This window comes from Metopolophium dirhodum, chromosome 5 (assembly GCF_019925205.1).
Source record: "Metopolophium dirhodum isolate CAU chromosome 5, ASM1992520v1, whole genome shotgun sequence".
Lineage (NCBI taxonomy): Eukaryota > Metazoa > Arthropoda > Insecta > Hemiptera > Aphididae > Metopolophium > Metopolophium dirhodum.
The window spans coordinates 36690384-36717247 of record NC_083564.1 but is presented as its reverse complement, the minus strand read 5'-3'; the positions used below and the strand labels follow the sequence as shown (position 1 = coordinate 36717247).

General features: G+C 36.9%; 1 protein-coding gene across 2 annotated transcripts in view; it reads left to right on the top strand.

Moving 5' to 3' along the window:
• The window catches only part of LOC132944092 (protein Shroom), a 181735-nt gene that overhangs the window by 111937 nt on the left and 42934 nt on the right, over positions 1-26864 (top strand). For both annotated transcript variants that reach the window (XM_061013263.1, XM_061013264.1), the window contains 8 exons: positions 9141-9336; positions 12163-12396; positions 14642-14878; positions 14989-15227; positions 15319-15702; positions 16735-17083; positions 17719-17801; positions 19162-20166. In XM_061013263.1, coding sequence (XP_060869246.1) covers positions 9141-9336; positions 12163-12396; positions 14642-14878; positions 14989-15227; positions 15319-15702; positions 16735-17083; positions 17719-17801; positions 19162-20166 — 2727 coding nt within the window. The remainder of the gene's footprint in view (positions 1-9140; positions 9337-12162; positions 12397-14641; positions 14879-14988; positions 15228-15318; positions 15703-16734; positions 17084-17718; positions 17802-19161; positions 20167-26864) is intronic.

Here is a 26864-nt window from a genome sequence, read left to right as displayed (position 1 = left end):
AGAGCTTTTTGAACTTTGACCACACTGAAACGTTTTACGCGCAATTCGAGAATATATATTTGTAAGCACAAATTCAGGAAACCTAACCTCTAACTTCATCACGCGCTGCATAATAGGTATAATAAAGGTATTCAGGTAGCCACCTAATATTATAATATTAGTATATTTTAACGCACGTCATGTAATATGGAAGCCGAGCGGACTCGAGACGATTCTTCACGCGTTATCGCGCTGTGATTTGTAATAGACGCAAGTGGTGCTGCCGCGCTGATACACGTCATGTCCGCCGCCCGCTCTAATGGCTTGGTCCATTTGCACAGGTTGCAAAACCCTCGTTCGCCGCCGTAATCGTATCCATTACACGGTCGGTTGCGTGGGCGCGCTGTTCTCAATTATCATCAGACTCTCATTAAAATTCCGCCTGTCAAAACGTTTTGACCGGCAACACCGGTTCGAGCGTCGGCGAACCGTATGTGCACTGCACGCGTGCGTGTGAGTTGGTAATGTCACTCGTTTGTCAATTTTTTTCGAAAAAAAATTTCGGTCGTTACATATTATAATATACTGACGAACGAGACGACGACGGAGCTTGTTATTATTATTGTGTGTGTATAAAATATATGAGTAACATCAGCTGATATAATAATTATAATCGCCGCGTTCGGAAATAATATTATAATATACAACGCGCACAGTTCGCGTAATTACACAACGCGCTTATTTTTATTTATTATTATAATACTGCAGGAGATTAACTCCCGGCGAAAAGTGCCGAGGGAGGGCGTTTTACTCGGATTTAATGAATTCGCGCTTAAAAGCGCAGTCGGGCTGGCGCGAGGGGCGTGTGTGTCGTGTGTACGCCGTATATAATATAATACAAGTCTTGAAGTCTGTATAATATAATATTATATTAGGTATTATATATGTATTATATTATTATACAGTGTGCGCACCGCGGTCGAACGGTGCGCGCTCCGCTCGCAGGTTAGGTCGGACAAGTGCAAAAATTCCTCGGCCGGCGACACCGGTTCACGGCCACAAAACAACCGGTTTTCATTGCCAATGCACAAAACACATGTGTTGTGCTTGTGTGTATAATATTATGTATATACGCATTTGTTACGCATACCATAGACGCGGTAACTATAGCCACGAGATAAGTCCATCGGTCGCGAATATAAATAAATAAAACCGTATGGATACAGGATAATAATAATAATAATAATAGTTAACATAGGTACGAAATGTGCACGGTATGTGCATTACGATACATTATTATTACGATTTACGCTGCAAATTTTGTGGAATTTTATGGAAATAATGAACAAGAGTCGTTAACGTCGTTAAAAAAATTCGGTCCGAGGCGAAAGTGAAAATGTGACGGAATTTTTTATATGCCTCACGTGGGCGTTTTATAATGCTTAGACACTACTGCTGCAAAGTTATTAGTACGGTCGGCGAGACACATATTATATTATACCATACGGCGCTTGACGTTATGATGCAACGAATATTATAATATACTATTTCGTTTGATGGTGCAGATAGCTATAAATCGATTTGGCGACGTTTAATAATAATGACACTATATTATTATGTGGTCGCCGTAGTGTATATATTGTAATAATAATAATAATAATAATAATTTAATATAATAATAATAACATATTATAATATAATGTGTAGGTACGTAAAAAGAAAGGACATAAAATATTGAAACCGTTTCGTAGCGTTCGCCTTAGTCACCCCCGTATATAATATTGTGTGGTCAAAGGTCTCTCGTCGCGTATAAATAATTACTATACCGCACATACCAGTATACAACATACCAATAGGTATACCATGTACTATATAGACACACACATTCGCTTTAAAGAGGACGTCCTACGCTCAGTTACTCCGTGCTCGTGTGACCTGCATTGTGGCCGCGTAATTATACATTACAATAAACTCACATAATTCCGGCACATGTCTTTCGAATTTGGTTTAAACGAAAATCATATGCTGTTACATTGATGAAAACACAATTTTTGGTATGTAACAATAACGATCTGCATACGTTTTAGCTTAGTTTTATTTAAACAGCGGTGCGTCGATACAACAATTTTCCAATATTATCTCGACAGTCAGACGTCAAAAAATATGTCGATCGAATTATCCCATCGGATCCAATCTTTCGACAGTAGAGGCGGTGTATTATTTAAAGTCTAAAATCAAATCTCACGAGATGAATGCAACAAATACCTACGGTTTGAAATGCGCAATGTATAGTATAACGTACTGTGAATAATTTGACCGATCGAATCATGTATTATAAACTTTTTATGTTCCGTCGTATAATGCATAATATAATAACCTCGGTCGGGGTTTTTTAACGCACGCGGTGGTTTCCCCGAATTATTCGCCGCTAAAAAAAACCATCGTAATAACTACTCGACGACGATTATACAGTTATTACTATACTAATAGGTACGCGTGTGCACACCTCTGTGCGTCTGAATAATTTATACTGCGAGTGTGAAGTTCAATTGATTGCTATTCGGCCGCGCGGGCACAGATCTATTATTATGCAATAATTATTATTACGAATTATATTTTAAACACGTCTCGTCGAGATTATTATTGTTGTATACATAGCATGCTGATATTATATTGTCGGCAGTCGAGTGACCCACGATTGTTCAGTTTTGCTGCAAATAGAGCAAAACCTCCCCACGACGCGAGTATCACGTGGGTCGCCACGATGAAAAAGCGCCATAATACGAATCACGTTTTTACAAAGATTTTATATTTTTGAACCACTTAAACCTAACTCTAACTGCGTTTTTCCGGTCTCTGAATGTTAATGTTTAAAATGTTTAGATTTTGCATTTTATCTTAAAACTATTGAATAATATTGTCTCCGAGAGTTGAATTTTTTCATCGCGTCGTTACCGAGCGACCGTTTAGTACCTAAATACTTCGATACCTACGTTTTCTTTGCTCAAACTCAATAATATTATATGGAAGAAGAAAAAACACGCGTAAATAGCCACAGCTTCAGCAGTTGTCTGCACGTGAAGAAGGGAAAATGAATGCACAACATAATATAAACGTATACCTAATACGTTTTCCGATCGAGCGCAGTAAGGTCTCGCTCGGTGCAGTAGCAGTTTTTTTCCGGTCGAATCACTTTTTATTTTTTCATCGTTTCTTTTGCACGCGCACGCATTCCTTCCGACGAGTGTACTATTAATGCGTTTAATGTACAGACGGTTGGCGGTCGGGGGAGCTCGTCGAAACGCATCTGTGGCACTAAATTATTGTGCATTATCGGTACTCGATACTTCCGCCCGTGTAGAATACAACAATTCGGACCGCTAAAAAAAATACGTTTCCTCTTTGAAGCCCCTCGAATACGATTATTGATATCTCTATTTACATGCACACGCTGCAGCAGAACACAGAACAAACGTGACATAATATAATAATATACCGCTATACAGTAATAATATGTGTTCTTATATTTACATTAGATTATAGATCTATAACGACCGCTGCAGTATTTATCGGTATTTCGCGACGGACCCGTTATAGTAATGATATAGGTATCTACTAATTACATATAGTATATTAAGTTCCGCAGTTATCTATACAATTTAAAAACGACTCAAATTAGTGACCTTCCGAGTGCGCGTGTTTAATAGTATATTGTAACACGCGCTCATTACATAATAATTATAACATTTTGTGTAGGAAGCGCGCGTATACACAATAATATATAATATAATACAATATACCTATCCGCGAACACAATGGACATCATCATCGGACGTCGCGGGTGACTACGACAATAACGAACACGCGACTGTTTACCGCTGCTGCAGACTCCACACACACATAATATTATTATGTAGTACCTTACCTTAATTTACTTGAGCCGCCGCCGTATTGTTTAAACGGTTTTCGCGTTCATATTTGAATATCGTGCGCGTACACGGAATATACATATTATAATATGATACAATACTGTAACGTACGAAGGTGTACGACTGTACGCGTTATATAATAATAAATAATAATAACAACAACAACAGCATATTCAACGACGCGATATGTATCGTCATTTTTTTTCCTACTATATATAGATGTTTCCGCACACGCGGCATTATGTTTATAATAATAATATAATCTTTCTTCCGTCCACACATAAATCGTTAACCGTTATTGAGACGCGCGCGACGTGGCGGCGTTTAAGTAACGGTAAACGCTCGCGACGAAGGGAAAAAGCGCGAAAAAAATTTCGCCGACCTTGTCGCACGGCCTGAATACCTACCTATATACCTACCTATCTACCTGCCTATATACCTACGTACCTACCTACCGCGTTCGCCGTCTGCCGATCGACGTCGTTGTTTCCCACACAGATCATCATCCCGGCGATCACCTGTTAACGATATCATTAATTGATTGTAGGTACAATATAACATGTTGTATAAACGGCTATGTCTGGCCAACGTTTTGGCGTGCTCCATAATTGGAGCCCTCCCCCTCCCGAACCGATGCTATATCGATCGGCAGCCTTCCACGGTTAACCAAGTAATATATTTCGACTCGATAAAATACAATTTAGGTACTGAAATATTGCTATAGTGAAAATGATAATTGATTATTTCTAAATTGTACGAAATTACCCATAACTCTAATTTTGTTGAAAGTTTAGAACTCTCTTTCAGTCAAAAAAAGTGGCTTCTTCCATTAGGCATAGGTATAGCTACAATCAATATTATTATTTATGCGTAAAAATACTTATAAAGTTGCGAAAGTTTATTTTCCAGTTTTCCGCACAACAAATGCGATCAAATCTAAACGAAGGAATGATAGACATTGCAATGGATGAAGTCAGGGGCGTATTTTCAGATCCGCCCCTGTAGCTCTTTAAATACATGTACTATTATATAATTATTGTCCCTCCCCCTCCCAACTTTGTAACCTAAAATTATTGTCATCCATCCCCCCCCCCAAAAAAATACTAAATATACCACTGGATGAAGTTGATGCTGCGTTTCATTAAAACTAATACAATATACACAACACACCTGATCTCAAAAATTCTTTTAAATTTCCGATCACTCCGAGAAGAAAATGTATAAAGATTACCTATTTATTATCAACATGATGTTACTGGAAGTCTGTAACTTGCAATTTTTTTAAAACTTTGTTAGTTCGATCGATACGTGTCCCGAAAAAGGTTCGCACTGCTACAAGAAGGATTGTTGTGTTTCTTATTGATTTCCGTTGCAAATGTCGATGCCGAATTTATACTGACTTTATGCTGTCTACACGTGTAGGTGTCAACTCCTTTCGGAAGTCCGGATTATGCAATATTGTCGTTGCAGCCAGTACTTCTATATCATTCCCCGAAAAAAACCCGCCGGTCACAACCGGTTCCCGACAATGTCTGGAATGCGCGCGCGGCCCGTCTCTTGCGTTTTAATTTTATTCTCGTTTTTTTCTATCTCCCGCCCGGAGGAAGCTGTGTGCTGCAGCAGTGTTGCGATGCTTTTCGCGGCGGCTGGCTAATATATAATATAATATCCCGGAATAATAATCATATTATTATTATTATTATTATATACGGCCAGAAGTGGGCGTGACCTCTGGAAATTCGGTAGCTCCGACACATAAATCATTCGGCCGTGCACATGCACTGTGTGGGTATACGCATATTATTATTATATAATATATTATATTATTATTATGTTATACGGATTACAATATTATGTACCCCCATAAGAATCATATTGAGAGGGCGGCACATAATCTGTGCGGAAAGATAATGATAATTATTATTGTTGTTGACATAGCGCGTGCACCATGCAGTGCACGGATTAAAAAAAAATTGTATTAGGTATATAATATTATATTTTATAGGTAGCACAACCACGGTTCGTCGGTTCATAAAATAACATAGGTATAATAAAGTATTATTAATTATTATATTTTTGTATAGGAGAACACGTGGTTATGTAGTCAAATGGACCGCGATATTGTGGTAAACAATATGGTCGTCTCAATTAAGAATCAAGCCGGGACATAGCCACGTCGTCGTTGCCTTTTATCATAGTATGATTGGCTGTTGTAATAATGGCATTATAATCCTTCGCTAACCATGATCTACCAGGACATTTCTAGGCGGGTTTCCAATATACACGTTTGCGTGAACGTGCATACAATTTAAAAATATTTTTCCGTGATTGGTTGGTGTACATGGTAATTTTTTGGTACACCAGAGTGTTAATACGTTATTACAATTAACCACAATACTGTGTTGTAGGATTTAATTCGACAATTTCCTGTACACGGCTGTATATCGATAACATAAGAATATAATGTATTATGAGGTAACTAATATGTTACCAATCCTAACCCCATCAAACGTATCTAACCCGGTCAATAAATGAACGTACAAGTGAACGTATGTAGTGGAACCCACCTTTAGGCCACCGAGCTCAACCCGACAGACGACGTGACCCTGGCTTTCGTGTCTAACTGTACATAATGTTTGACAAATATTTAAAAACATACGATAAAATAATATTAAATTATTATGAATATTTTAATCACAAACTCGCGTCAAAACTTATGCGTTATGCAACGTTACAAATTTAGTTTTCATCTCACCATCGTGGTTAAAAGTTCAAGTAAAATCTATTATATGGATAATAAAACGTACATCGTTCAAACGAGATCACTGCAAATATATTATTTGTATACCACACGTCCACACCGTTTTGATTCTTTTTAAACCACGTACGATTCAGCCGTGTAATGCGCAAACTGATAAAAAAGAAATAATTGTTGTTTTTTTCATACGCGTGTACGATGTCGAGTGACAAAGCATTTCGGACGATTTAACCGAACGTACCAAGCACACGCACGCACGCGATTTTAATATACCATAAAACCGGTTTTAAACACTTCAAACGTGCACTCTGTGGTTTGCCATAATGAATTTTCATATATTATTATTATTATTATTAATATATATTTTTTATTATTAGTATAACACAATAATAAACACAACTTCAATTCGTGGAATTATTTACGCGCACCCAGTAACGTCCATTAAACTATACTCGTTATTATAATATTATATTGTATGAAAACACCCCGAGCCGGACAACAAAATAGTGACTACGAATGATATCTGCGCCCAGACGACGGTGTCATACCCCTATTATAATAATTTATAATTTATGTGACCATGGCATGGCCTGCAAGTATAATATTATTATTAATTATTATTGTTATTATTACATCTCGTTACTATATAATAAGAACTCTATTTATAATTCATATTATTATTACCTGTTATGACGCGATGTATGGGCGAGGTATGCGCATAAATCATGTGAAGTCGATGAATCGTATTCATGCATACCCGTATTATTATTATTTTTATTACAATAAGCACGCACGACAGATATACACTGTTGTGTTATCTTATGTTGATAATTTCTAGGGAACGGATTTAAATTAAGTGTAACAGTGAAAATATTCAAATTTATAATAATAAATATAATATATATTTATATACATTATAACGTTTGTCGTTTGCGCATTATTTATATAATGTATACGTACACATAATATTTATATATATATATTATATTATATAAATATTATCATAAATATCTTATTATTATTATTGTTATTATTATTGTAGATTTCGCCAATACTAGGCAGTATTAGTATAGGTACCAGTTTTGTTTCATTTTTTTTTAAACATTTGTTTTATTATTAAATAAGGTAATATACCAGTTTTATTTTATTGATTTGAAATAAAATATTTCAAAAATAATAAATGTATGTACAATTGTTAATTAATGCAGATTGTTTTTAATATTTTACAATAGAACAAATTTTTATAAAATAATATATATACTATATATACACATGCACTCATTACATAATTTTAAATTTACATAACTGTTGAATAAGCTTAAAGTTAATAATATGTATTTAAGACTTTTGTAAGTAAGTTAAGTTATTAAAATCATAAACTACCTATTCAACTTTAAAGTTTAAACGTAACTTTATAATATTAAATATTAATTATTAATTAATATGATCAATTGATAACAATAATATCTTTATCAGTGTTATGAAAATGTAAACATTCACCTCTTAGATAAGAGAATTTCGGCCATTTGTTGGCTTCAAAAACATTTCCAAGTCTATCTAGTGTTTTGATCAAGTTGCTTAACAGAAATAGGCTACTTTTCCACTGATTACGTAACCACCCTTTTTCAGATCAGAATAATATTATTACGCTACCATGTACCCGGTGTAATTCGTGTATCCTTGTTAGGTCCGTCGATCGGCCCCTCAACACTTTGCACACATTGCATTCGTACTACTTCTAGTAAATAAGCTAAACAGCAGTAGTCATGTAGTATGACGCTAACTAAAAATTAACAAGTAATAATATAATATAATGTCACCTGCAGGTTTATAGTGTCACCAGGTTTCGGACGCGCTGTCGTTGGTGTAATCGCGTCTCGGTCGGTCCTCGCCGGCCGGTGTGTAATGACAATCGACTATAATATTATTCTGCCACAGTAGTCGTATTTTTTATTGTACATTTTTTTCGACTCAAATGTCATTGTAGAAAAAATAACGATAATTACGACGATTCAAATTAAAAAATACCATTGCTACGAGACCATCGATCCGTCACGGTCTTGCGGTGAATCGCGAATGCGAGCGCGACGACTGCCGCCTATATTAATATAATATTATTTTGTTTATACCTACGGTACGACGCTTCCGGCGCCTTTCGGTTTTTTAATTTTAATACGAACCGCACAAATTATACTATAAGCGTTATAATACGTTATTATACATTCGTCGCAGCTGAAGGGCTGTACTCTGGATCCAAACAGGAATGAGGGGCATCCTTGCACACTATTTTTCTAATAAAAACATTTAATGTGATGTCAATAATATATATATTTCTTGATTGGACAATATCCCAACCAAAAATGTCTGGTATTGCGCCGTGTGTTTTAAATAATTATTCTGATCGTTTCAATATACAATATTATACATCTTACATTGAGTCTTCAAGAGGACTAATTTTTAATTTTTTTCCATAGAACACGAAACGATGGATCGTTCGCTAAGGCCAACTGTTCCGCCGTGGCCACCATCAGAGAACTGCCCAGCAGCAAGGAAAACCGCTCATCGCACGGCAACAACGGCGTCGTCAAGTCCGGTCGAGTAACGGCCCGCATGACTGAAACCTGCGACGGACACATACCCCGACACAGGGCCCCACTGCCACCCGTGGATGTGAGTTTTTTTTTATTTAAATTTTTTTATAATAATCTATTTTAATATAATATTGCACATAACTTATTGCACAGCGTGGATACATTATTAAATATAAGCATTGAAGAAAAAAAATTTAATTTAATCATAATCATAATATTGTAATTTACCCGACATTCCGCCTATTGATATAAAAATGGGTTGGGAACGCTGAACTTTTTTATAAATGTCCCCTCCGGAAAAAAACTAGATGTATCAATGTGCTTGACAATTTAAAGTAAAAATGGATGGTTTTCATATTTTTAAACACGTCACTCCTTAAGTGGTATAAAAAATTTAAGTATTTAAAAGGTCAATAATTTATGACGACTCGTAAAGTAACTCAGAATTTTAATAAATGTATAATAATTGTATAAATGATGTTTGGTGAATCACCCACCCCGTATACCATCTACTACGGGACGAGTTGACATTCGTGCGTAATCAACGGTTTTTTTTATCAAGTTTATTAAACGCCTTCCGTGGTTATTATTATGACATATAATAGATTAATCTATTCTGTTACATTCGCAACACTGCAACAGCATGTGGTATAGCGCGAAAAAATTTAATCTAAATGTTTTTTTATATTCGTCCGATTTGTACAACACCGATATCAAACCACAAAAATGTATGATACATTTCTTCTGCGTGTGTGCGCATAATAATAATATACAATATACCTATAACAGCTACCACGCTATATTTATCTCCGAACTTGTTTTTCGACGAATACAACCTGCAAACTCCTATAACGATATCATCACACTATTTATAATATTATTATCTCGGGTTAGGCTTATAATAGGAACACACAATTTTATTGCGTTCCGTGTTCGTCGGCGAATCATTGGAAAGTGTTATTTAATAGGGGAGCCAACCATTATTATTTTAAATTTTAATTAATATAATTAATATACAATTAGAAAGTTAAATTACAAATTAACAACTCGCAGCGTGCATTAGTGTAATGTAAAAATAAATTAAACTAAATACTGATCTATACACGTATCTAAAATCTGTTATTCGCGTGTGTGTAAATATATGATGCGGTACACTGCAGAAAGGCCGCAATATGATTTAAAACTATGACAATAAAATAGGTATTGCACTCGTAATAATTTATCACAGTGGAACTTTAAAAATCGATATAATATGCCCATAATGCCTTCGATATAATATAAATAACGATATAATACAAAATAACTCATTAGTGTTATTACTGTCGGTAAATTATTGCCGAAATATATTATTATACGTTTCTTGTGCTTTCATCTGTTTGTTCGCTGTTAGTTTCCAGAATATCGTATCACGTCACATACCTCGAAAAAATGCACGCATTTCCATAAGATTTTACTACGAAAACCGGCGTCATTAATGCATCATGTTTCTTGTAACCTGCTAAATAGTTTACCGCATTAGCTAATGACATTTAACTATTGTTTGTTATATTGTTCCGTTTCCTATAATATCATAAGTTATTTTAAATTCCAATATCATAATATAATACCTATGATGTACGCATATATAGTATTCACTATATTCTTCACCTCTAGTCACTACCTACGTATAATTTTAATTAAAAACAGATAAACACTTCGAGGCGAATGGGAACCTTACAAAACATCGTTAAAATTAATATAATTATATGCATAAAAAACAAGTCCTTAAAAAATTGAATGTGTTTAAAAACAAAAACATTGCTGTAGTAATAATTCCCTGGATTATTTCAATGCAATTCCATACAAAATTGAAAATACTTAACGTCATGACTTATGAGATAATAAATTGCATTTGAAATAATTTAATGCTACAGGTGCAGAAAATAAAACTTATAATCATTCCTTATGAAACACGTGTCAATAATTATACACATTTTCTTCTTTTCCATCGATATCGTTTTAAATAATAAATTGTTACCTACATGATTTGTGCGGCACAAACAAGAGTTATCATAAAAATGATTTTAAAATAAATTCGAAACCGTATTGGTATAACGCATATTATAAGGCATCTGAAAATATATTATTTTCATTTTTTTTTCCATGTGTATAATATACTATATAATATTATTATATCGACAGTATTCATCGACGTAAATATATTATACTCGGCGACTCGAACCAGGTACGGTGTGCTCTTCGTCGACGTGATGATGAACCAGTTATATTATTATATCGATTGATGCACGTCGTGTGTGCGTATAAAAAATATGAAAAAATTCCGTCAGTGGGTGTTCGGCTTATACAATGGTAGTCGTACTTAAATGAAAAAACAAAAAAAAGGTCTCCGTCAAGGACGAATTTGAGGTCGATGTAGTCGGAAGAATCATAGTCGCCGCCGCATATCCGAGGGAATTTTTTCCGTCTCTCGTTCGTCAACAACATACTCGTCGGCGGCGTACTTGTTGCATTATTATATTATATTATATACCAACTACCGCGCAGACTATACGTACGCTGTCGCACGCACTACCGACAGAAACAATGAGGTCTCCGATTATTGTCTCGATCGATTGGTTAATTTATAAACAATAATTATAACATGCGCGCGTTGAATTTCATTATCTATTTCTGACGACAAGGTCAATCCGAATAATAATTATTTAGATACCTACTACAATTATTGTAGTATCGCCGACACTTTCGTTAAGATTCGGTGTTTTCGCGGTTTTTGGGTCGCCGCTATATTGTCAATGTCGTTATAATATAATAAAGTACAATAATATCATTGCATGTGTGTGTAGTATGTTTACGATAATAAAGAAACGCAAACATGTGAGTGTATACAAACGATCCGTTTTTATAGGTCAAGGACGCGACTTGCGGACACGAAAAATTTCCATCCTGTCCGGCCAACACCGCCACAGCGACGACCGTCAAAAGCAATGGAATGTCCGTCACCGCGGCCAGAAAGTCCTGGGCGGAAGAGCAGACGGGTAGCAGCGGCATCAGCAGCAGCATTAGTTACCCGAAGGAACAACCGCCGCCCATCGTCCGGCCGTATCCCAAGAGACTGTCCAACGGGCTGTACACGCAACAAGTAAACACGAGTGCACACAATATAAATATTATTATAGACATATTATAAAATATTATACAGCCTGTAGTAGCTGTAGTAATAATATTTACCTAACCAATAGAATATTAATTATTATTATCATGTCGCGCCGCCCACACTGACGTGGAAATGGGGGGAAGAATCGGACCTGTGCGCGAGAAATCATCTCGTCATTATTTATCATCGATCTCCTTTCGTGTACACACAAATATATTTTATATTTACGACAAACTCATATTATAATACGTCTTATCGTCTCGGATTTTTTTACACGATATGATATCGTGTACGTTCGCCTAAAACGTCGTCGCCTCTGCGGCCACAGCCTAGATGCTCGAAGAACGCGAGTGGATCGGTGAAAGTCGATGGAAAAATATGTAGAAAATACAAACCTTCGGAGGAGGAGGAGTATGATATTCGACAAAACGTAAAAATACAAACAGCTAGATAGTCTCGCCGGTCGAATTCGTTGCAAAACCGTCATTAATTGGTTCGAAATTTCCTCTCTCAGGAAACTCACGATGACAATACATAATATTATTATGATATATATTTTCGTAACACTAGGCGAGACGTTATTATGATAATATTATTATGTACACATACGACCCCGCCCGCGCGTGATTTACGAATAATTAATAATAATTTCAACGCTATAGTTCATAATATTATTTTAAAGGCGACATTATTGGCCGTACAGTAATATTATAATGTGGGACTTGACGACGCCACCGCGTCTCGAGACGGGTCACTGACTTTGAATCGCGCGGTCTTCGGACGCTTCACGCTCCGCCGGTACGACACACGCCTTAAAATATAATATATCATGATTACGATATTTATCGCCGTGGCTGTGTAATAATAATAATATTATTGGCGATTTCGTGGTCGTCGCGCGCGCGTTCTCGGTCCGACAACCGAATCCGATTGGTGTCGATCATTATAAATAGTGTTGTCGTTGTTAATAATCGATGTTGTTTCGCGCGATCGCTGGCATTATAATAACATATTATACCTCCCGGGGTCACACCTCCTCGTCGGCGACGACGATTTGAGACGTTTGAAATATCGATTTTGTTCGCCACGCATAGTGGAAGCGACAATTAATGATGTACAGTTTCGTTTATAAAAATATTCCAAAAAGAGCCTATACCCTGCGATTATCGAGCGGTAAATGTATGTAATATACTATACAATATTATGCTCTCGGTAAAACGTTCTCGGAAAAAAGCGCGCTAACGATAATGATGACGATGACGACTGCGCGCCGGGCAAAGGACGCGGTATGCGCGACGGTGCATTTTTGTGATTCCGCCGAAGTCGGTGCACTCGACCTGTAGCAGTTGCAGTCGTCTGTACGTTGCTCAGCTGCAGCGACAGAGAGTGTGTAGATCATGGGTATAACTGCAGTCTGTGTAATTTCCAACAGGTATTAATTCAACCGGGCCCGCGACGTGCACTCGCCATTAATGCAGGGTGTTTCGCGTAGTGTGTTCCTATATTTTGTCCTCGTGTCCTTGCGATTTTTCGAATTCTAATCGCCGACCCGTAGCTCATAGCTCGCCTTGTTGTTGTATTACACACTGCACACTCTCGTTATCTATAAAATATTATTATACAATAATTATGTTTATCGTCGTTGTCGAACGCTCTTCTCCCGCAAAGAATTCCGGTGCACTATTCGTGTTGACGAACCGTGTCCGGTGTTCGTTGTGAATCGATTTGTCGTCGGACGGGCTTCGCTCACCGCGGAGAACCAGGCGTGTCGGATGCGAATAACGAGCGAAACACTTTCGGTGTGTACGGCAGCGGCGGTGCGCGGATAAATGTTTGTTTAACGAAACCGGTTTGAGTATTAGGGCTTACAATATATTATAATATGCTGTCGACCAGACTTAGATGCCGCCGAAGTTTTTGACCCCGAGCCATTGTTCGTATATACCTGTATGTATATATACATTTTATATGCATGTGACGGGGAAACACCACTCAGCCAATACCATCGATTAATATTATGTAGTTTTATATAAATACATCTAATCAAAATAATAATGTAATGATAGCACAATTTAGGGACGATTATTATTGGCATGTCATTAAGACATATATCTTATTGTCTATTGATCGTATATTCATTATTCACGTTATATAATATTACACTGTGTGACATATTAATATTATATTTTATGCAACATTAATGGCATGGACATGTTTTTTTTTTGAACAGTTGAAGACCGTGATGGAGCGTTGCGAAAAGGGCAAACCCGAGCTGCTGGACCGGGTGCGGTCAATGAGATCCAAAAGCGGTGGTGGCGGTTACGTGGAAAGACTGCAGCAGACCGCTGAGAAACATTTTTGTGTGCCATTATCGACGACCTCCTTGTCGGATCCGTCGGACCCGAAGTCTCAGCTCACGCAAGCGCAGCTAGAAAAGTATTCCAGAGCTTACGACGACTCGCCGCACGTTAGTGACAGATTTACTAATATATATAGGCTCTTTGGCGGAAACGTCGACGTATATTTTTATTACACTGTTGTTATATATTTTGAAAATTGTGTTTTTTGTTTCCGCAGCGAGAAACAGACGAGTACTCAAGCTGTTTCGACGGTAGCGACAGCGCGTTGTCCAGCCATCTGACCAAGGAAGAGCTGGAGCACTACACGCGGATCTACGAGGAAAAGTCCACGTCCCAGATCAGCCTGACCGAGAAATCAGTGCCCTCGCATCAACACCAGACCTCGTACGCGCAGAGCGAAGGGTACCACAGTTACGTGTCCAGCACCGATTCCACGTCAACCCCGTTCCTGGACAGGTATATAATATACTATATAATATAATTGGATTAAATGAACAACCCGTTTTTGAACATTCCATTTCTAACACAACGGTGGACTTATTTGCAGGTTAAGGAGAGACAGCGAATCAGCAGTCGTGGTCGTCAACAGCAAAGACTCAGAGAAACCCGCTGCCACCCAGGGGAGGGACTCGAGTGCCAGCTCCGGTTCGTCTAGTGAAACGCTCAAGTGGCACGGTTCCAACAGTGACTTGAGCACCGTGTCCAGTGGCGGGCACCACCGGGCAACCACCCAGCTCATTGCGCATAGCGCCAAGGTGTCGGCGCCGCAGAGACATCACTCGGAGTCGGTGATGAGCGTAACCGATGGATGGTCGGGCGTTAGCGTCCAGGAGCACAGGGTCGGCAACCAGAGAAATATCCGGAAATTGTTTCCGGTCAGCACGTACACGGTACAACCGGCCATGGTCGTAGACGAAAAGACTTCACCAAAGTACGAACGACTGCGCTGCATACCTACCTATATTATTTTGTATATGCTTGTACAATTTTGACATATCACATATAAACCATTAAATTGTTAAGCTTATTTTACCCATTAAGTACCAGTTATGAGTTTAATATTATCGTATTTTAATGTACTTGGGACCATTGAGACGAAAACAAACACAAACGCACATTAAATCCGTAACTCGAAAGTCGAAGTTAATGTCACGTCAATAATATTATTGTTGTCTTTGTCTTTGTCAGCATAATAATATTATTGTGGATAAACATTACACAACCGCAGTAGGACAGGACGTATTATTTATACATCGGTGTGTATATAGTATAATATGTATAACGTCAATAATTAATTATTAATAATATTACATGGTCCCGAGTAATTATTGAACGATCCGTTATCACTACATTTGACGATGTACCCACAATTTGTATTGTTCGTCGTTTTTATTATTATTATACTATAAAGATTTATATCAAAATTTAGTTTTCTATTTCCATTCACATCTCGGACGTCATCTGCTTATGCATAATACCACACTCTTATCAAATTTATTTATCTTATTTTTCTTATTATTCTAAATGACTTGGGATAAAGTATAATGCGTGTTATTCCTGTGTCATATATTATATATCAGACACGGTTGTGTAACACAGGCTTTCTCCACACTATTATAATATTATAATTTATAAGCATACTTTAGCCGTATTCTAATTATCTCACTTTGAAAAATATCAAACGCGTTAAAAAAGCGCGTCGTCGATTGGTTGCTTAATCTTTAAATACAAAAAAATTACATTTCGTCAGTTTTGGTTTAAAATCGTGAGGTGTACAACTGTATTGCATACATATACATAATCTAAATGGTTATATTTTTTTTATAAATAAACAGTACCTACGTTATCATTAAATCATATTGTTGTGATCATGTTGTTTACACGTGATTTACATGTGTATACACATGTATAATAGTACAACTGTGTAGACGGATTTTAAAGACTGTTTTGAAACCGTTTTTAGATCTCCTCCAGCGCTGACGGTGGCTGAACGTATCAACGAACTGGAAAAGCAGCAACAGCAGCAGCAGCAACAGCAACAACAGCTACAGCAAACGCCCAATAAATTCACGTACTTCGACCCGGAAAAGAAGCACAGAGTGGCAGACCACTCTCTGAGGGCCATACAGAAAAGGGCCTTGTTGTCGTTTTACGAGAGACACCAGCCCGGGTCGTCATGGCGGTCTGAACCGCAGCTGTCGCCACCGCCACCTAGGCCTCCGCCAATACCCTGCCGTCCACGGTTGCCCACTCCGCTGTCGAGGCGCTCATCCATTTCGTCCGAATACGACTCCCCGGCCACTTGGAACGACGTAAGTTGTCCCTTAGCACCTTCTTCGGTAGTCCTTCGGTTTCATTTCGGGTACGGCGTATTAGCACTATAACATTATCAAGAGTAAATAGGTGACCGGGAGAGAACTGTACCTATGTAAATTTCTCTAACTGCGTGAGCACGTTATAATATATTACACAAAAGTCAACTGGAGTACCTGAAGCACCCTCAAGCTGGGATGGAACGACATTTTTTAACACTTGATATGAAAGGTTCCTCCACGACGCCATACATGTATCAACTTTTTGAATCTTTAATGTTAAATTGACAACTGTATCGTTGTAGATACAATTATTATAATTACATAAATTAAAAGCCTAGGTCCAAAAAAATACTCCACGATAATAGTTATATCAGTGTCGATGAATCTATATAATATATTGGTATTTTAAGAATGTCCTACCTAAAATATAAAATAATGGTTAGAGTTTCTGACTCATAATATGATATCTATAATATGATAGTCTTGAGTTTTCGTATAGTTTAGTATAGGTATCTAAATCAATTATAGTGATATAACTGTGGCCACGACCGCTTTTATTTTTACCTTCGTCGATAATGCGTTATAATATTATTTATTGTAATCGTGTGTTTCATTTTACTTTATGCCCGCAGGATTGTTCGAAAGACGACAGTTCAGCCGAAGAAGCAAGCAACGCCAACCCCAAGGAACTCAGTAAAAACAACCCGCTCAGGAGGTACATAATGCACTATAATGGAGTTACAAAATATATCTAATTAATATTTTATGTATATTTTTCATTCAAATTAAGTCAACACGATTGTTGTACGCGTATACATGGAAATCGAACGGTTAAAAATACTCCAATAAAACTTAAACGGAGGTTAAATAATATAAATTTGACAAATTCCTTTGCTAATAGAAACGTAATACCTTAGAAAAAATGTAGCAATTGATTTGCCCCTTAAATTTTATTATAGATGAACTCTAAATTGCCTATACCAAACCCCTTAAAAACATTTTTGTTGAAAATTATATAAATAGTAATAGAAAAATGAAACTTATTCTAAATAAACTAATACATCATTATTTGAAAATTACTATTTTAATCTATAACTTCTAGGTACTTATTTAAAATAAATTATTATCATAATATGTGTGTTTGGTTTATTAGGTATATAAGTTTTATAAGATTAAGGGAGCTCCAATGTATCATGTTTTCAGGAGTAATATTTAGGCAATTTACATGACATGATCATTTGGGCAATGTCTATGTGTGAGTAGTAAATGAATATCAGTGTGTGTTTCCGAAAATTTGTTTTAAATTTGTCACTGATCTTAATTCGTAATCAATCATCATTCATTATTAATCCATAAAATAAAATAAATCTGATTCTATAAAAAAGACAAATCGTAGAACCATATTTTGAATTACAAGTACCTACCTGCATACTTTTGAAATATAATTATATATTTTTTTTAAATTATTTATTCATGTACATTTTCGTAAATGGTGAAAATTTAATTTAAAATTTCATAATCTAATTAAAATATAATAAATTAGTTGAAATATTAGGTATAGTTTCGTATTTTATATCTATTGTCAGGTTTTGTTGAACTATAAAATAGTTTTAATTTGTTTACTTAACTATACTTATTATAGCTATTCGTTTATTTTACATTTTAATTTATATGAAATATAAATCAACTTATAATAAAATATAATTTTAAAACTTGGCAAACCAAGTAGGTAGCCAGGTAGGTGATAAGTTTATTTGACAATTTAATAATTTAATGCATTTTTAAAGTTGATTATTTTCAAATTAATTATAAATTTGATAATTTATTACTAGAATTAATCGGTTATTATAGAATACACCGTTGGTTATCTGCCAAATTTTTATATGTATACTTAACTATAACAGGTTTCAGCTGTTAGAAGTAATGAATCATCGCACTGTATTGAGTATTCACTATTAGTATATTAAATATTTATTCAACAAGTTGTAGGTAATGTCGTCGATAAGTAATAGGTCGTCTTAAAAATCAATCCGTATATATGCAGTTCTAACTGCTTGTTTTTGTACATTGTTTAGTTCTAGCTGCGGTTCACTGTCGACAGCGATTCTTGGGCCTATGGTACTTGGACCGTCGATATCGATCGATGATTGGGTGCCCGAACTGCCACCTAAGAAGAAACAGGTCGCTCGGCAGCAGACGCCTCAAGCGAAACGCGAGCCGAGTCCAGACCTGCCGCCCCCACCGCCAGTGGTCGATGATGACGAGCAAATGTTCATATCGGACGAACCGCTACCGCCACCGCCACCGGAGGCCATCTGGCCAAAACCCGAGTCGCTGAGGAACGAAAAGTTTCTGCGCAACGGCAAGGAGAAGAGACTGGAGAGCAGTTTTAGCGCCGTCGAAGACGTGCTCCTCAACAGAGACTTTAATGCCAGCTGTGGCGGCGTATCAGCTGGATTGTTCACTAACAACAATTACCATCTGCATGGTCACCAACACCAGCATCAGCATAACGCGATGAGCGAAAAATCAAAATCGCTGTCTTACATATACGACAGCCACAAAGCAGTGCCTCAGACACCAGTCAAGTCGTTCGCCATTGAACTGCTGCAGCCACCCCTACTGCCTGCACCGCCGCCGCCGCCGCCATCATTACTGACGACGGACGAAAAATCACTACAGTTTCCGCACAACGGCATCAAGGAGTTTGGTCGTTCATCGAGTGTCCGTCGTAATAAACTCACCATACCCAACAAGGACTACTGCAAGTCTGAGTTCTCGGCCCGGAAGTCCGTGTTCCAGGGTTCTGGTGGTTCGGCGGTGCCCAAACAGCAGGTGGTCATGTCCACCGTAAAACCGCCGGCATTCAGCGCGATCATTTCCACGGTCCAGAGCACCGTGGTCAAACACCATATCTGCACCCCATTGAAAATCACCAGGGACACAGACAAGAAAGCGGCGGCGGCCACCACCAGGTCACCATCAGCCGCCAAAAGTCCCGTAGTCGTTGGGCCACTCAAGTCATCAGGAGTGTTTCCCCCGTCCCTCGAACCCAGCTGTCCACCGACCCTCTACCAACAGTGAGTACATTTTGAAGATTAAGTTACTATACATATTATTATATAGGTATTTTAGATATTTATCTAACAAATTATTATGATTATTATTATAAGCCGATTGCTTGGTGTATCCAACTACCGCTCCACGAATTTCAATCAAAAAATCTAGTAGGTGTCTCGCTTTATGAATGAAAATTAAATTATCGTTTTCGCCAAAATCAACGTTGTAAAATATAATTAGGATTAAAATTATGCGGTAGCGAGATGAGGAAATTCAAAATTGATCGTAAATTTAAATGCGTATACGTCGAAATTATTATTACTTTAATTGTATATACACGGTATAAACAAAAAATAGGATTATAGGTTTATTTATTATACTTGTTTTTCATTCGGTTTCTATTTACCGAACAAGTAGCTGGATATTGCAGAATACTATACGAGACAAAAAAATGAGTTGACGTATTTCTTTTGAGGTTAATTCTTTTTTTATTTCATTCGTATAATCTTATGTAAAATCGTCAAACCATATATCTTGCATGCAAACGGATAAGGATAAATATTATATATTATGTTGATACGAGCATTTATGACTACGACCACGCCATTTTGTAATTTACCAGTTATCGCTGGGCTTGCACGCATTACGGTTGGTATATATCATTTTTGTTAGGCACGTGCATGTGCTTTCGGTATGTGAGTACAATAATACTATTATTACCATAGTCGATGTTTTCATTTTATTTTGTACGCCCGTTGATTATGCTTCTGCAAATATTCAATTTGACAGCACTCGAAGTCGCCGATCGGTAATTCAGGCCAAGGAAAAAATTAGTGTTTTTCTCCCTACCCTTGGCCCTAATCATCGTTTTTAGATTTGATTAGTTATTAGTTATGTAAGCGACTATTATTATTATTATTGTAATAAGTAATAATACTATGATGATGTTTGCGGTGAAAAAAAAATGAAAACCGTCGCGACGAATAACAAATATTATTAAAACGATTTCATAGACTATAATCATAGTATAACGATGTCTTTGTACAGTAAAAACAATGACGAATTAAAACACATTAATCATTATTTGATCGTTGTTGTATTATTTTTCTCGATTTAAACGCAACAATAATGATATCGTTTTTGAGGCCACAAAACATACAATAATAATAATAATAACGTTTTGTTTTACTTTAAAAACGTCTATACAATTAAAGTGTCAGACAAAACGAAAAAAATAATATATTTAATCACTGTGCCACTAGCTGTGGTGTTTGTACATTATAATAATATACTATCGTTCGAATTGGGTTGTTTGCGAATTTAAAGACGTCGAGTAATGTCGATATTGTTATGGCGCGCACGCATTGTACAGTATAATAATATTATTGGCTCTTGTCGCATTGTGCGCATCCACTTTTACGTGCCCGCGCCGTATTGTCATCATCGATCTATCAGCACGACAAACATTGTACACCGGTAGTCTCTTAATCAAAACCAGGATATGATAACATCACCGCGACGATGATCATATAATATTTGTCGCGTTGAAAACCGATCGATCAGCAGCAGAGTCGCCGCCGCGGATAACAATAATAACATAATAAACCGTACAAGAAAGCTGTTCCGGTTCGTTAACATAATAAAATCGTAAATATATACAATACACAGGTACGCGTTTTCCATCGCACATCATTATCGTCGCATTGTATACGAGTAAAAAACTAATTAACGGACGCGTTTATATTTACTTGTGTGTGAGTGTGTGCATTTTTCTAAACTCGAGTATTACCCGTGTACCTACCTCGAATTATATGGACATTACTATACGAGCCTACAAATTGTGTTTAAATCTCATACGACGCCCCTCGGAGGCCTGGAAGCTCGCCGTAATCATAAACGATATTATTATTAGGTGTTGAATATTATATTATATCGTGGATCGCAACATAGATGGAAACATGGGGAAATACGAAAAGAGAACTAATGCAAATATTGAGAAAATGGACCAAATATCCAAAAATGTCTAGTCTCGAATACACTGGAGTGGGACGGATGTATATTATGTTAAGATAAGGATAGTCTAATGAGAGTATGAGACAAGCACTAGTCGCTAGTCACTAAATAAAATAGAACCAGAGGAAGACAACGATATAAGATTGAAATCTGTAGGTAGGTTGTAGATAGGTAGGTAATACTGTTAGAATTTAAGAATCAGAGAATCACAACAGAGATCTTTCTTTGGAGGAACCTGGTAGAAGCGACAAAAAGCCTAAATTACCTGTAAAAGCCAGAAAAACCCTGTGGATCTTGGCGACTGTGGTCAGAGAGACGGGGTCAAGTAAGAAGTTCGAGTTGGGCACAAGAAGACCAATCGGCAAAAATTAAACGAAAATAAAGAAAATCGAAATCGAGGGGAAAAGCGCGATATCTCTCCGCGCGAGTGATGACGCCGCGGAATGTCGAATGCATGTCACTGTTGGTACTCCAATGTATACCGGCTGTCGATCGCGTATATCGATCTCGTCTGCGATACGATAACCAAACGACAGCTCACTATTGGTACAATACTACAATGTGTGTACGGTCGGCGGCGGTGTACGTAAGTAATACATTATCCCCAACACAATAACGATATATATTTTATTATATACATTAGGTACGCGAAAAAGCGGACGTCGGTGGACGCGTGGGCCCTCATTAGTAGCAGAGTAACGCGGCTAAACGAAAGCACCGGGTGACGTGCTCGCGAGGGTTAGGCTCAATGTCAAAAAACTAGAAAGTGATAGTCGTCGCGTGTCCAAGACGACGTGTTCCGTTCGGGTCCGAACAACGAAAACGACGTATCGGATTACCGCGCTCATGACGCGCACGTCGTACGTTATATTGTATTTGCATGTACACGCGGCGCGGGAGTGTCAGACTTTCATGTCTTGTTTTTTTTCCCGCTCTTGTTTCTGTTTTATAATTTGTCAAATGCACTTATATAAACGTGTAAGCTATACTTAATTGTAGGTACACAATAATGGTTACCTAAAATTGGTGCGAAAATAAAAGTTTAAAAATTAATTTTGTGTCCACTATAACCCTACAATATTTATTATTTATAACTTATAATATAATTAAATACTTTGCTGACAGACACATATAAGACATAATATATAAATCATTTTATTAGATATAACGATTACTTTTTTAAACAAATCTAAGCATGTATAAAAGTATAAAGGTTAGGTAAGATGAATAATGAATAATGATTATAATATTATATCACGTATATAGAACATACATTTTAATTGATGTGTGTCGAACCCTTTGTTAGCCAACTTGCCTCGGTCTCCACTATCCACTACTAAAAGGCTCACTCCTCCTGTAATAGATTCGCGCTTTCAGTTCCGATTTTTGTCGCCATAATATTATGATATTATGCTGGTACACAGATATCGGAGTTTCTTCTGTGTTGTCCTGAGAATACTGTACACCATAATAATATGGCTACATAACAGTATTTATAACGAAGGCACGAAGCCACGTCGCCACGACTGCCGCAGTATAATGTAAGATAATGGACAGTATCATTGTTATAAATAGGTATAAGTACCTAGTATGTGAGACTGACGATTTTCGTGTGTATACCCGCGCGCGCGCGTATCGTAGGGATCGATCTAGAGCGAGTTCTAGAAGAAAAGAAAAAAAAACGGAAAGTGGAAAGTGCCGCGGATAATTTTATACGACGACGAATTCTACCTATTTATATTTTGAAACCTATTTATAATCGACTAAGGTTTATACTACGGATGTCGGAGATATATACTTAAACATTGTATATATATATTATATCATAATGTATGTATGTATAGTGTCGTTGCGAGTTTGCGACAATAGATTACGGCGGCGCCGCGTCGTTATCAGCTCGATCTGTGTGTATTCGTGGAAAAGTAGCCATTGTCACGTCCATGCTCGTGTACGAGAGGTTTGCGAGTGCGCAAGTTTTTGTGTTTAATTTCGATCCGGACAAATTCAATTAAATGGGCACAATGAACCAAGTATCGAATTTCACAACGAGCGCGTGTATTATAATATTATATATATATATATATATATATATATATATATATATAGGTGATACGCGCCTCACTAACAGTTGGTAAATTGCTTTTTATTTTTTTTCATTATCTCAGTTTATTATATTTTCTTCTTCTTATTCTATTTAACACTTACATATTTATAATATATCCTTCGGCGGTCGCGTAAGGATTACATCTCCGCAGTGACTCGCCGCCCGACGACCCATTATTATTGCAACGTTTATACATAAAGATAGGTACAGGTACTTTATTATAGGTACCTATTTTATTTGTGCGTATAATGGATAACGCGCTCTCATGTGTGTGTGTATAATATAATATAATGTACACCAACAACAAAAAGGGTGAAAGTGTCGCGAACCGAGTGAGAGTGTCACAACTCACAGCTGCCTGTATCATATTGTATATACCCGCGTGTACTGATTGTGTATAAATGTTTTAAATACGTATGTGTGTGGAAAGCGGCGGGTGGATGTGTAAAATAATATTAAAATCGTTGTGTAGAGGAGATGCCGTGCGGACAATAATAATAATAATAATATTATATCTCTCAGCCGCGCACGGCTCACGCCCACGTTTGGCATCATTTTATTGTACACGCGACACGATTGTGCGCGTCGAGACTTTAACCGAAATATTGTCAACAGACCTACAGACCGACATTGGACCAATATATATATACTTATAAAATAATAAAACATCACGTCGAACATGTGACGTTACAAGACATGTAATAACTGATCTCGGGCCACAGTCGAATTTTCAAAACACACCTGTCGGCGGTTTCCGATTTTCGATACACCGTCGCGTTGAAATCATCAATAATTCTATTACACATAAATACTAGGACGGTCGTCTGTATTATTATTATTATTATTATTATTATTACGCGCTTTCATGCATATAATATAATTACACTTTCCCGGTCGTATCATCTCTATATAGAAGACAAACTCGTAACGTCACCGCCGCCGGTATAATACGCTGCATTTGTATTTTTTATTCGAAGAACAAGACTACGTTTTTTACTATAATACAATATAAACAAGCGCGATCGGTGTGGGCGGCTTCTGCAAGGAGGGGAGGAGATGGGGTAGCGTGGCAACCGCCGCGCCGTCATAGTGGAAGCAATATTGCGACTTCACGTAACGTCTATCGGAACTGGATTTGCACTCGCAGCATTATTATATATTATTATCGACGATATAATATTATTAGTACATACATAATATACCTATATATACATGTGCACGCACAAACACACGCGTATAGAAAGTAGATCTGCCCGCGACCATCCGTGTACATAAAATATATATTATTTATACGCACGCGATGGCGCCGTCGTCGTCTCGAACAGTCTTTATCGGTATATAATACCTACACTTTTGTCGACTATATAGTGTGTGTCGTATAGGAGGTACTTCGTACTTTGTATATGATATATATAATGTTATATGTCGTAAAAGTATGCCATAAATGTTTACAGGGTGATTTACCGCAAGCATTCCCTTAATTATTTTTATTTCAATATTATGTTAATTGATAAATATTATAATTTTCCAATAAGTAATTATAAACCCCATATCTTCCAAACCCATTATCATCGTGAACCAATATTATCCTTGGTGCAAGGTTGTCACAAAGTTAAATAACTCAAAAACTTTTTGTTCAAATTAGGATTCCACAATATTTTCAAAATAAATCATCTGATAAACAATATATTGAAAAAGAGGTGATTCTAATTTGGTAAAAATAAGTAGGTATATATCGCTAAAGAACATCCTTAACTATATTATAAGAATGTAACTAGACCAACTTAAAAAATACAATGTGGGGGCGAGTGTGTTTGATAAATCACCCTGTATGTAAATATATAGGCGTTGTTGCTCAACTGCATGTCAATATAACTAGTATTGTGTTTGATATTTTTTGAATTAAGATAGAAAATAAAAAAAGGTCACGCCGCAATAATAATTGGAGCACGTCTTCTGCTGTACCACCATCATAACATTATATACATAATAATATTATATTATATATTATGTACCTACCTATATAATGTTAAACCGTCCTCGTCGTCGTTTTCTTCGTCTCCATCGCACGACCGACGACGATAAGACTGAATATTAATAATATTATATTATATACAGTGACGATCAGGAAAAAAGTGTGTTAGCTCAGTTTCCGACACGATTCCGCTCGTGTTCGGCGCGACAGTCGAATGCGCCTGAGACGCGTTTCGATGGATATCGTCTGTATATTATTATTACACCACGCAAACGTGAACAACGCGTAGGCGCATATTATTCTACCGGAAAGACTTCATTTTTTTTTTTTTACACTTTTTCATCTCAGCCCCCGGAATATGCATTATAACGGGATTTCGTCTATATCCGCCGCGGCCGAACTCGCATAGTCTTTTCGTCTTCACACAGATTGTCGCGGACCTTCCCGCAACATAATAAGTTCTTGTCACTACAACACGTATACAATAATTTTATGTTAAATTCTCTATAAAGGACTACAACACTTCTACATCAGTGAGACTGAAAAAAAATTCATGATCAGTATATTATTATACTATATTATACGTAGCTACAAACAATTTTTTTTGGGCTAGTCGTGGGGAGTTG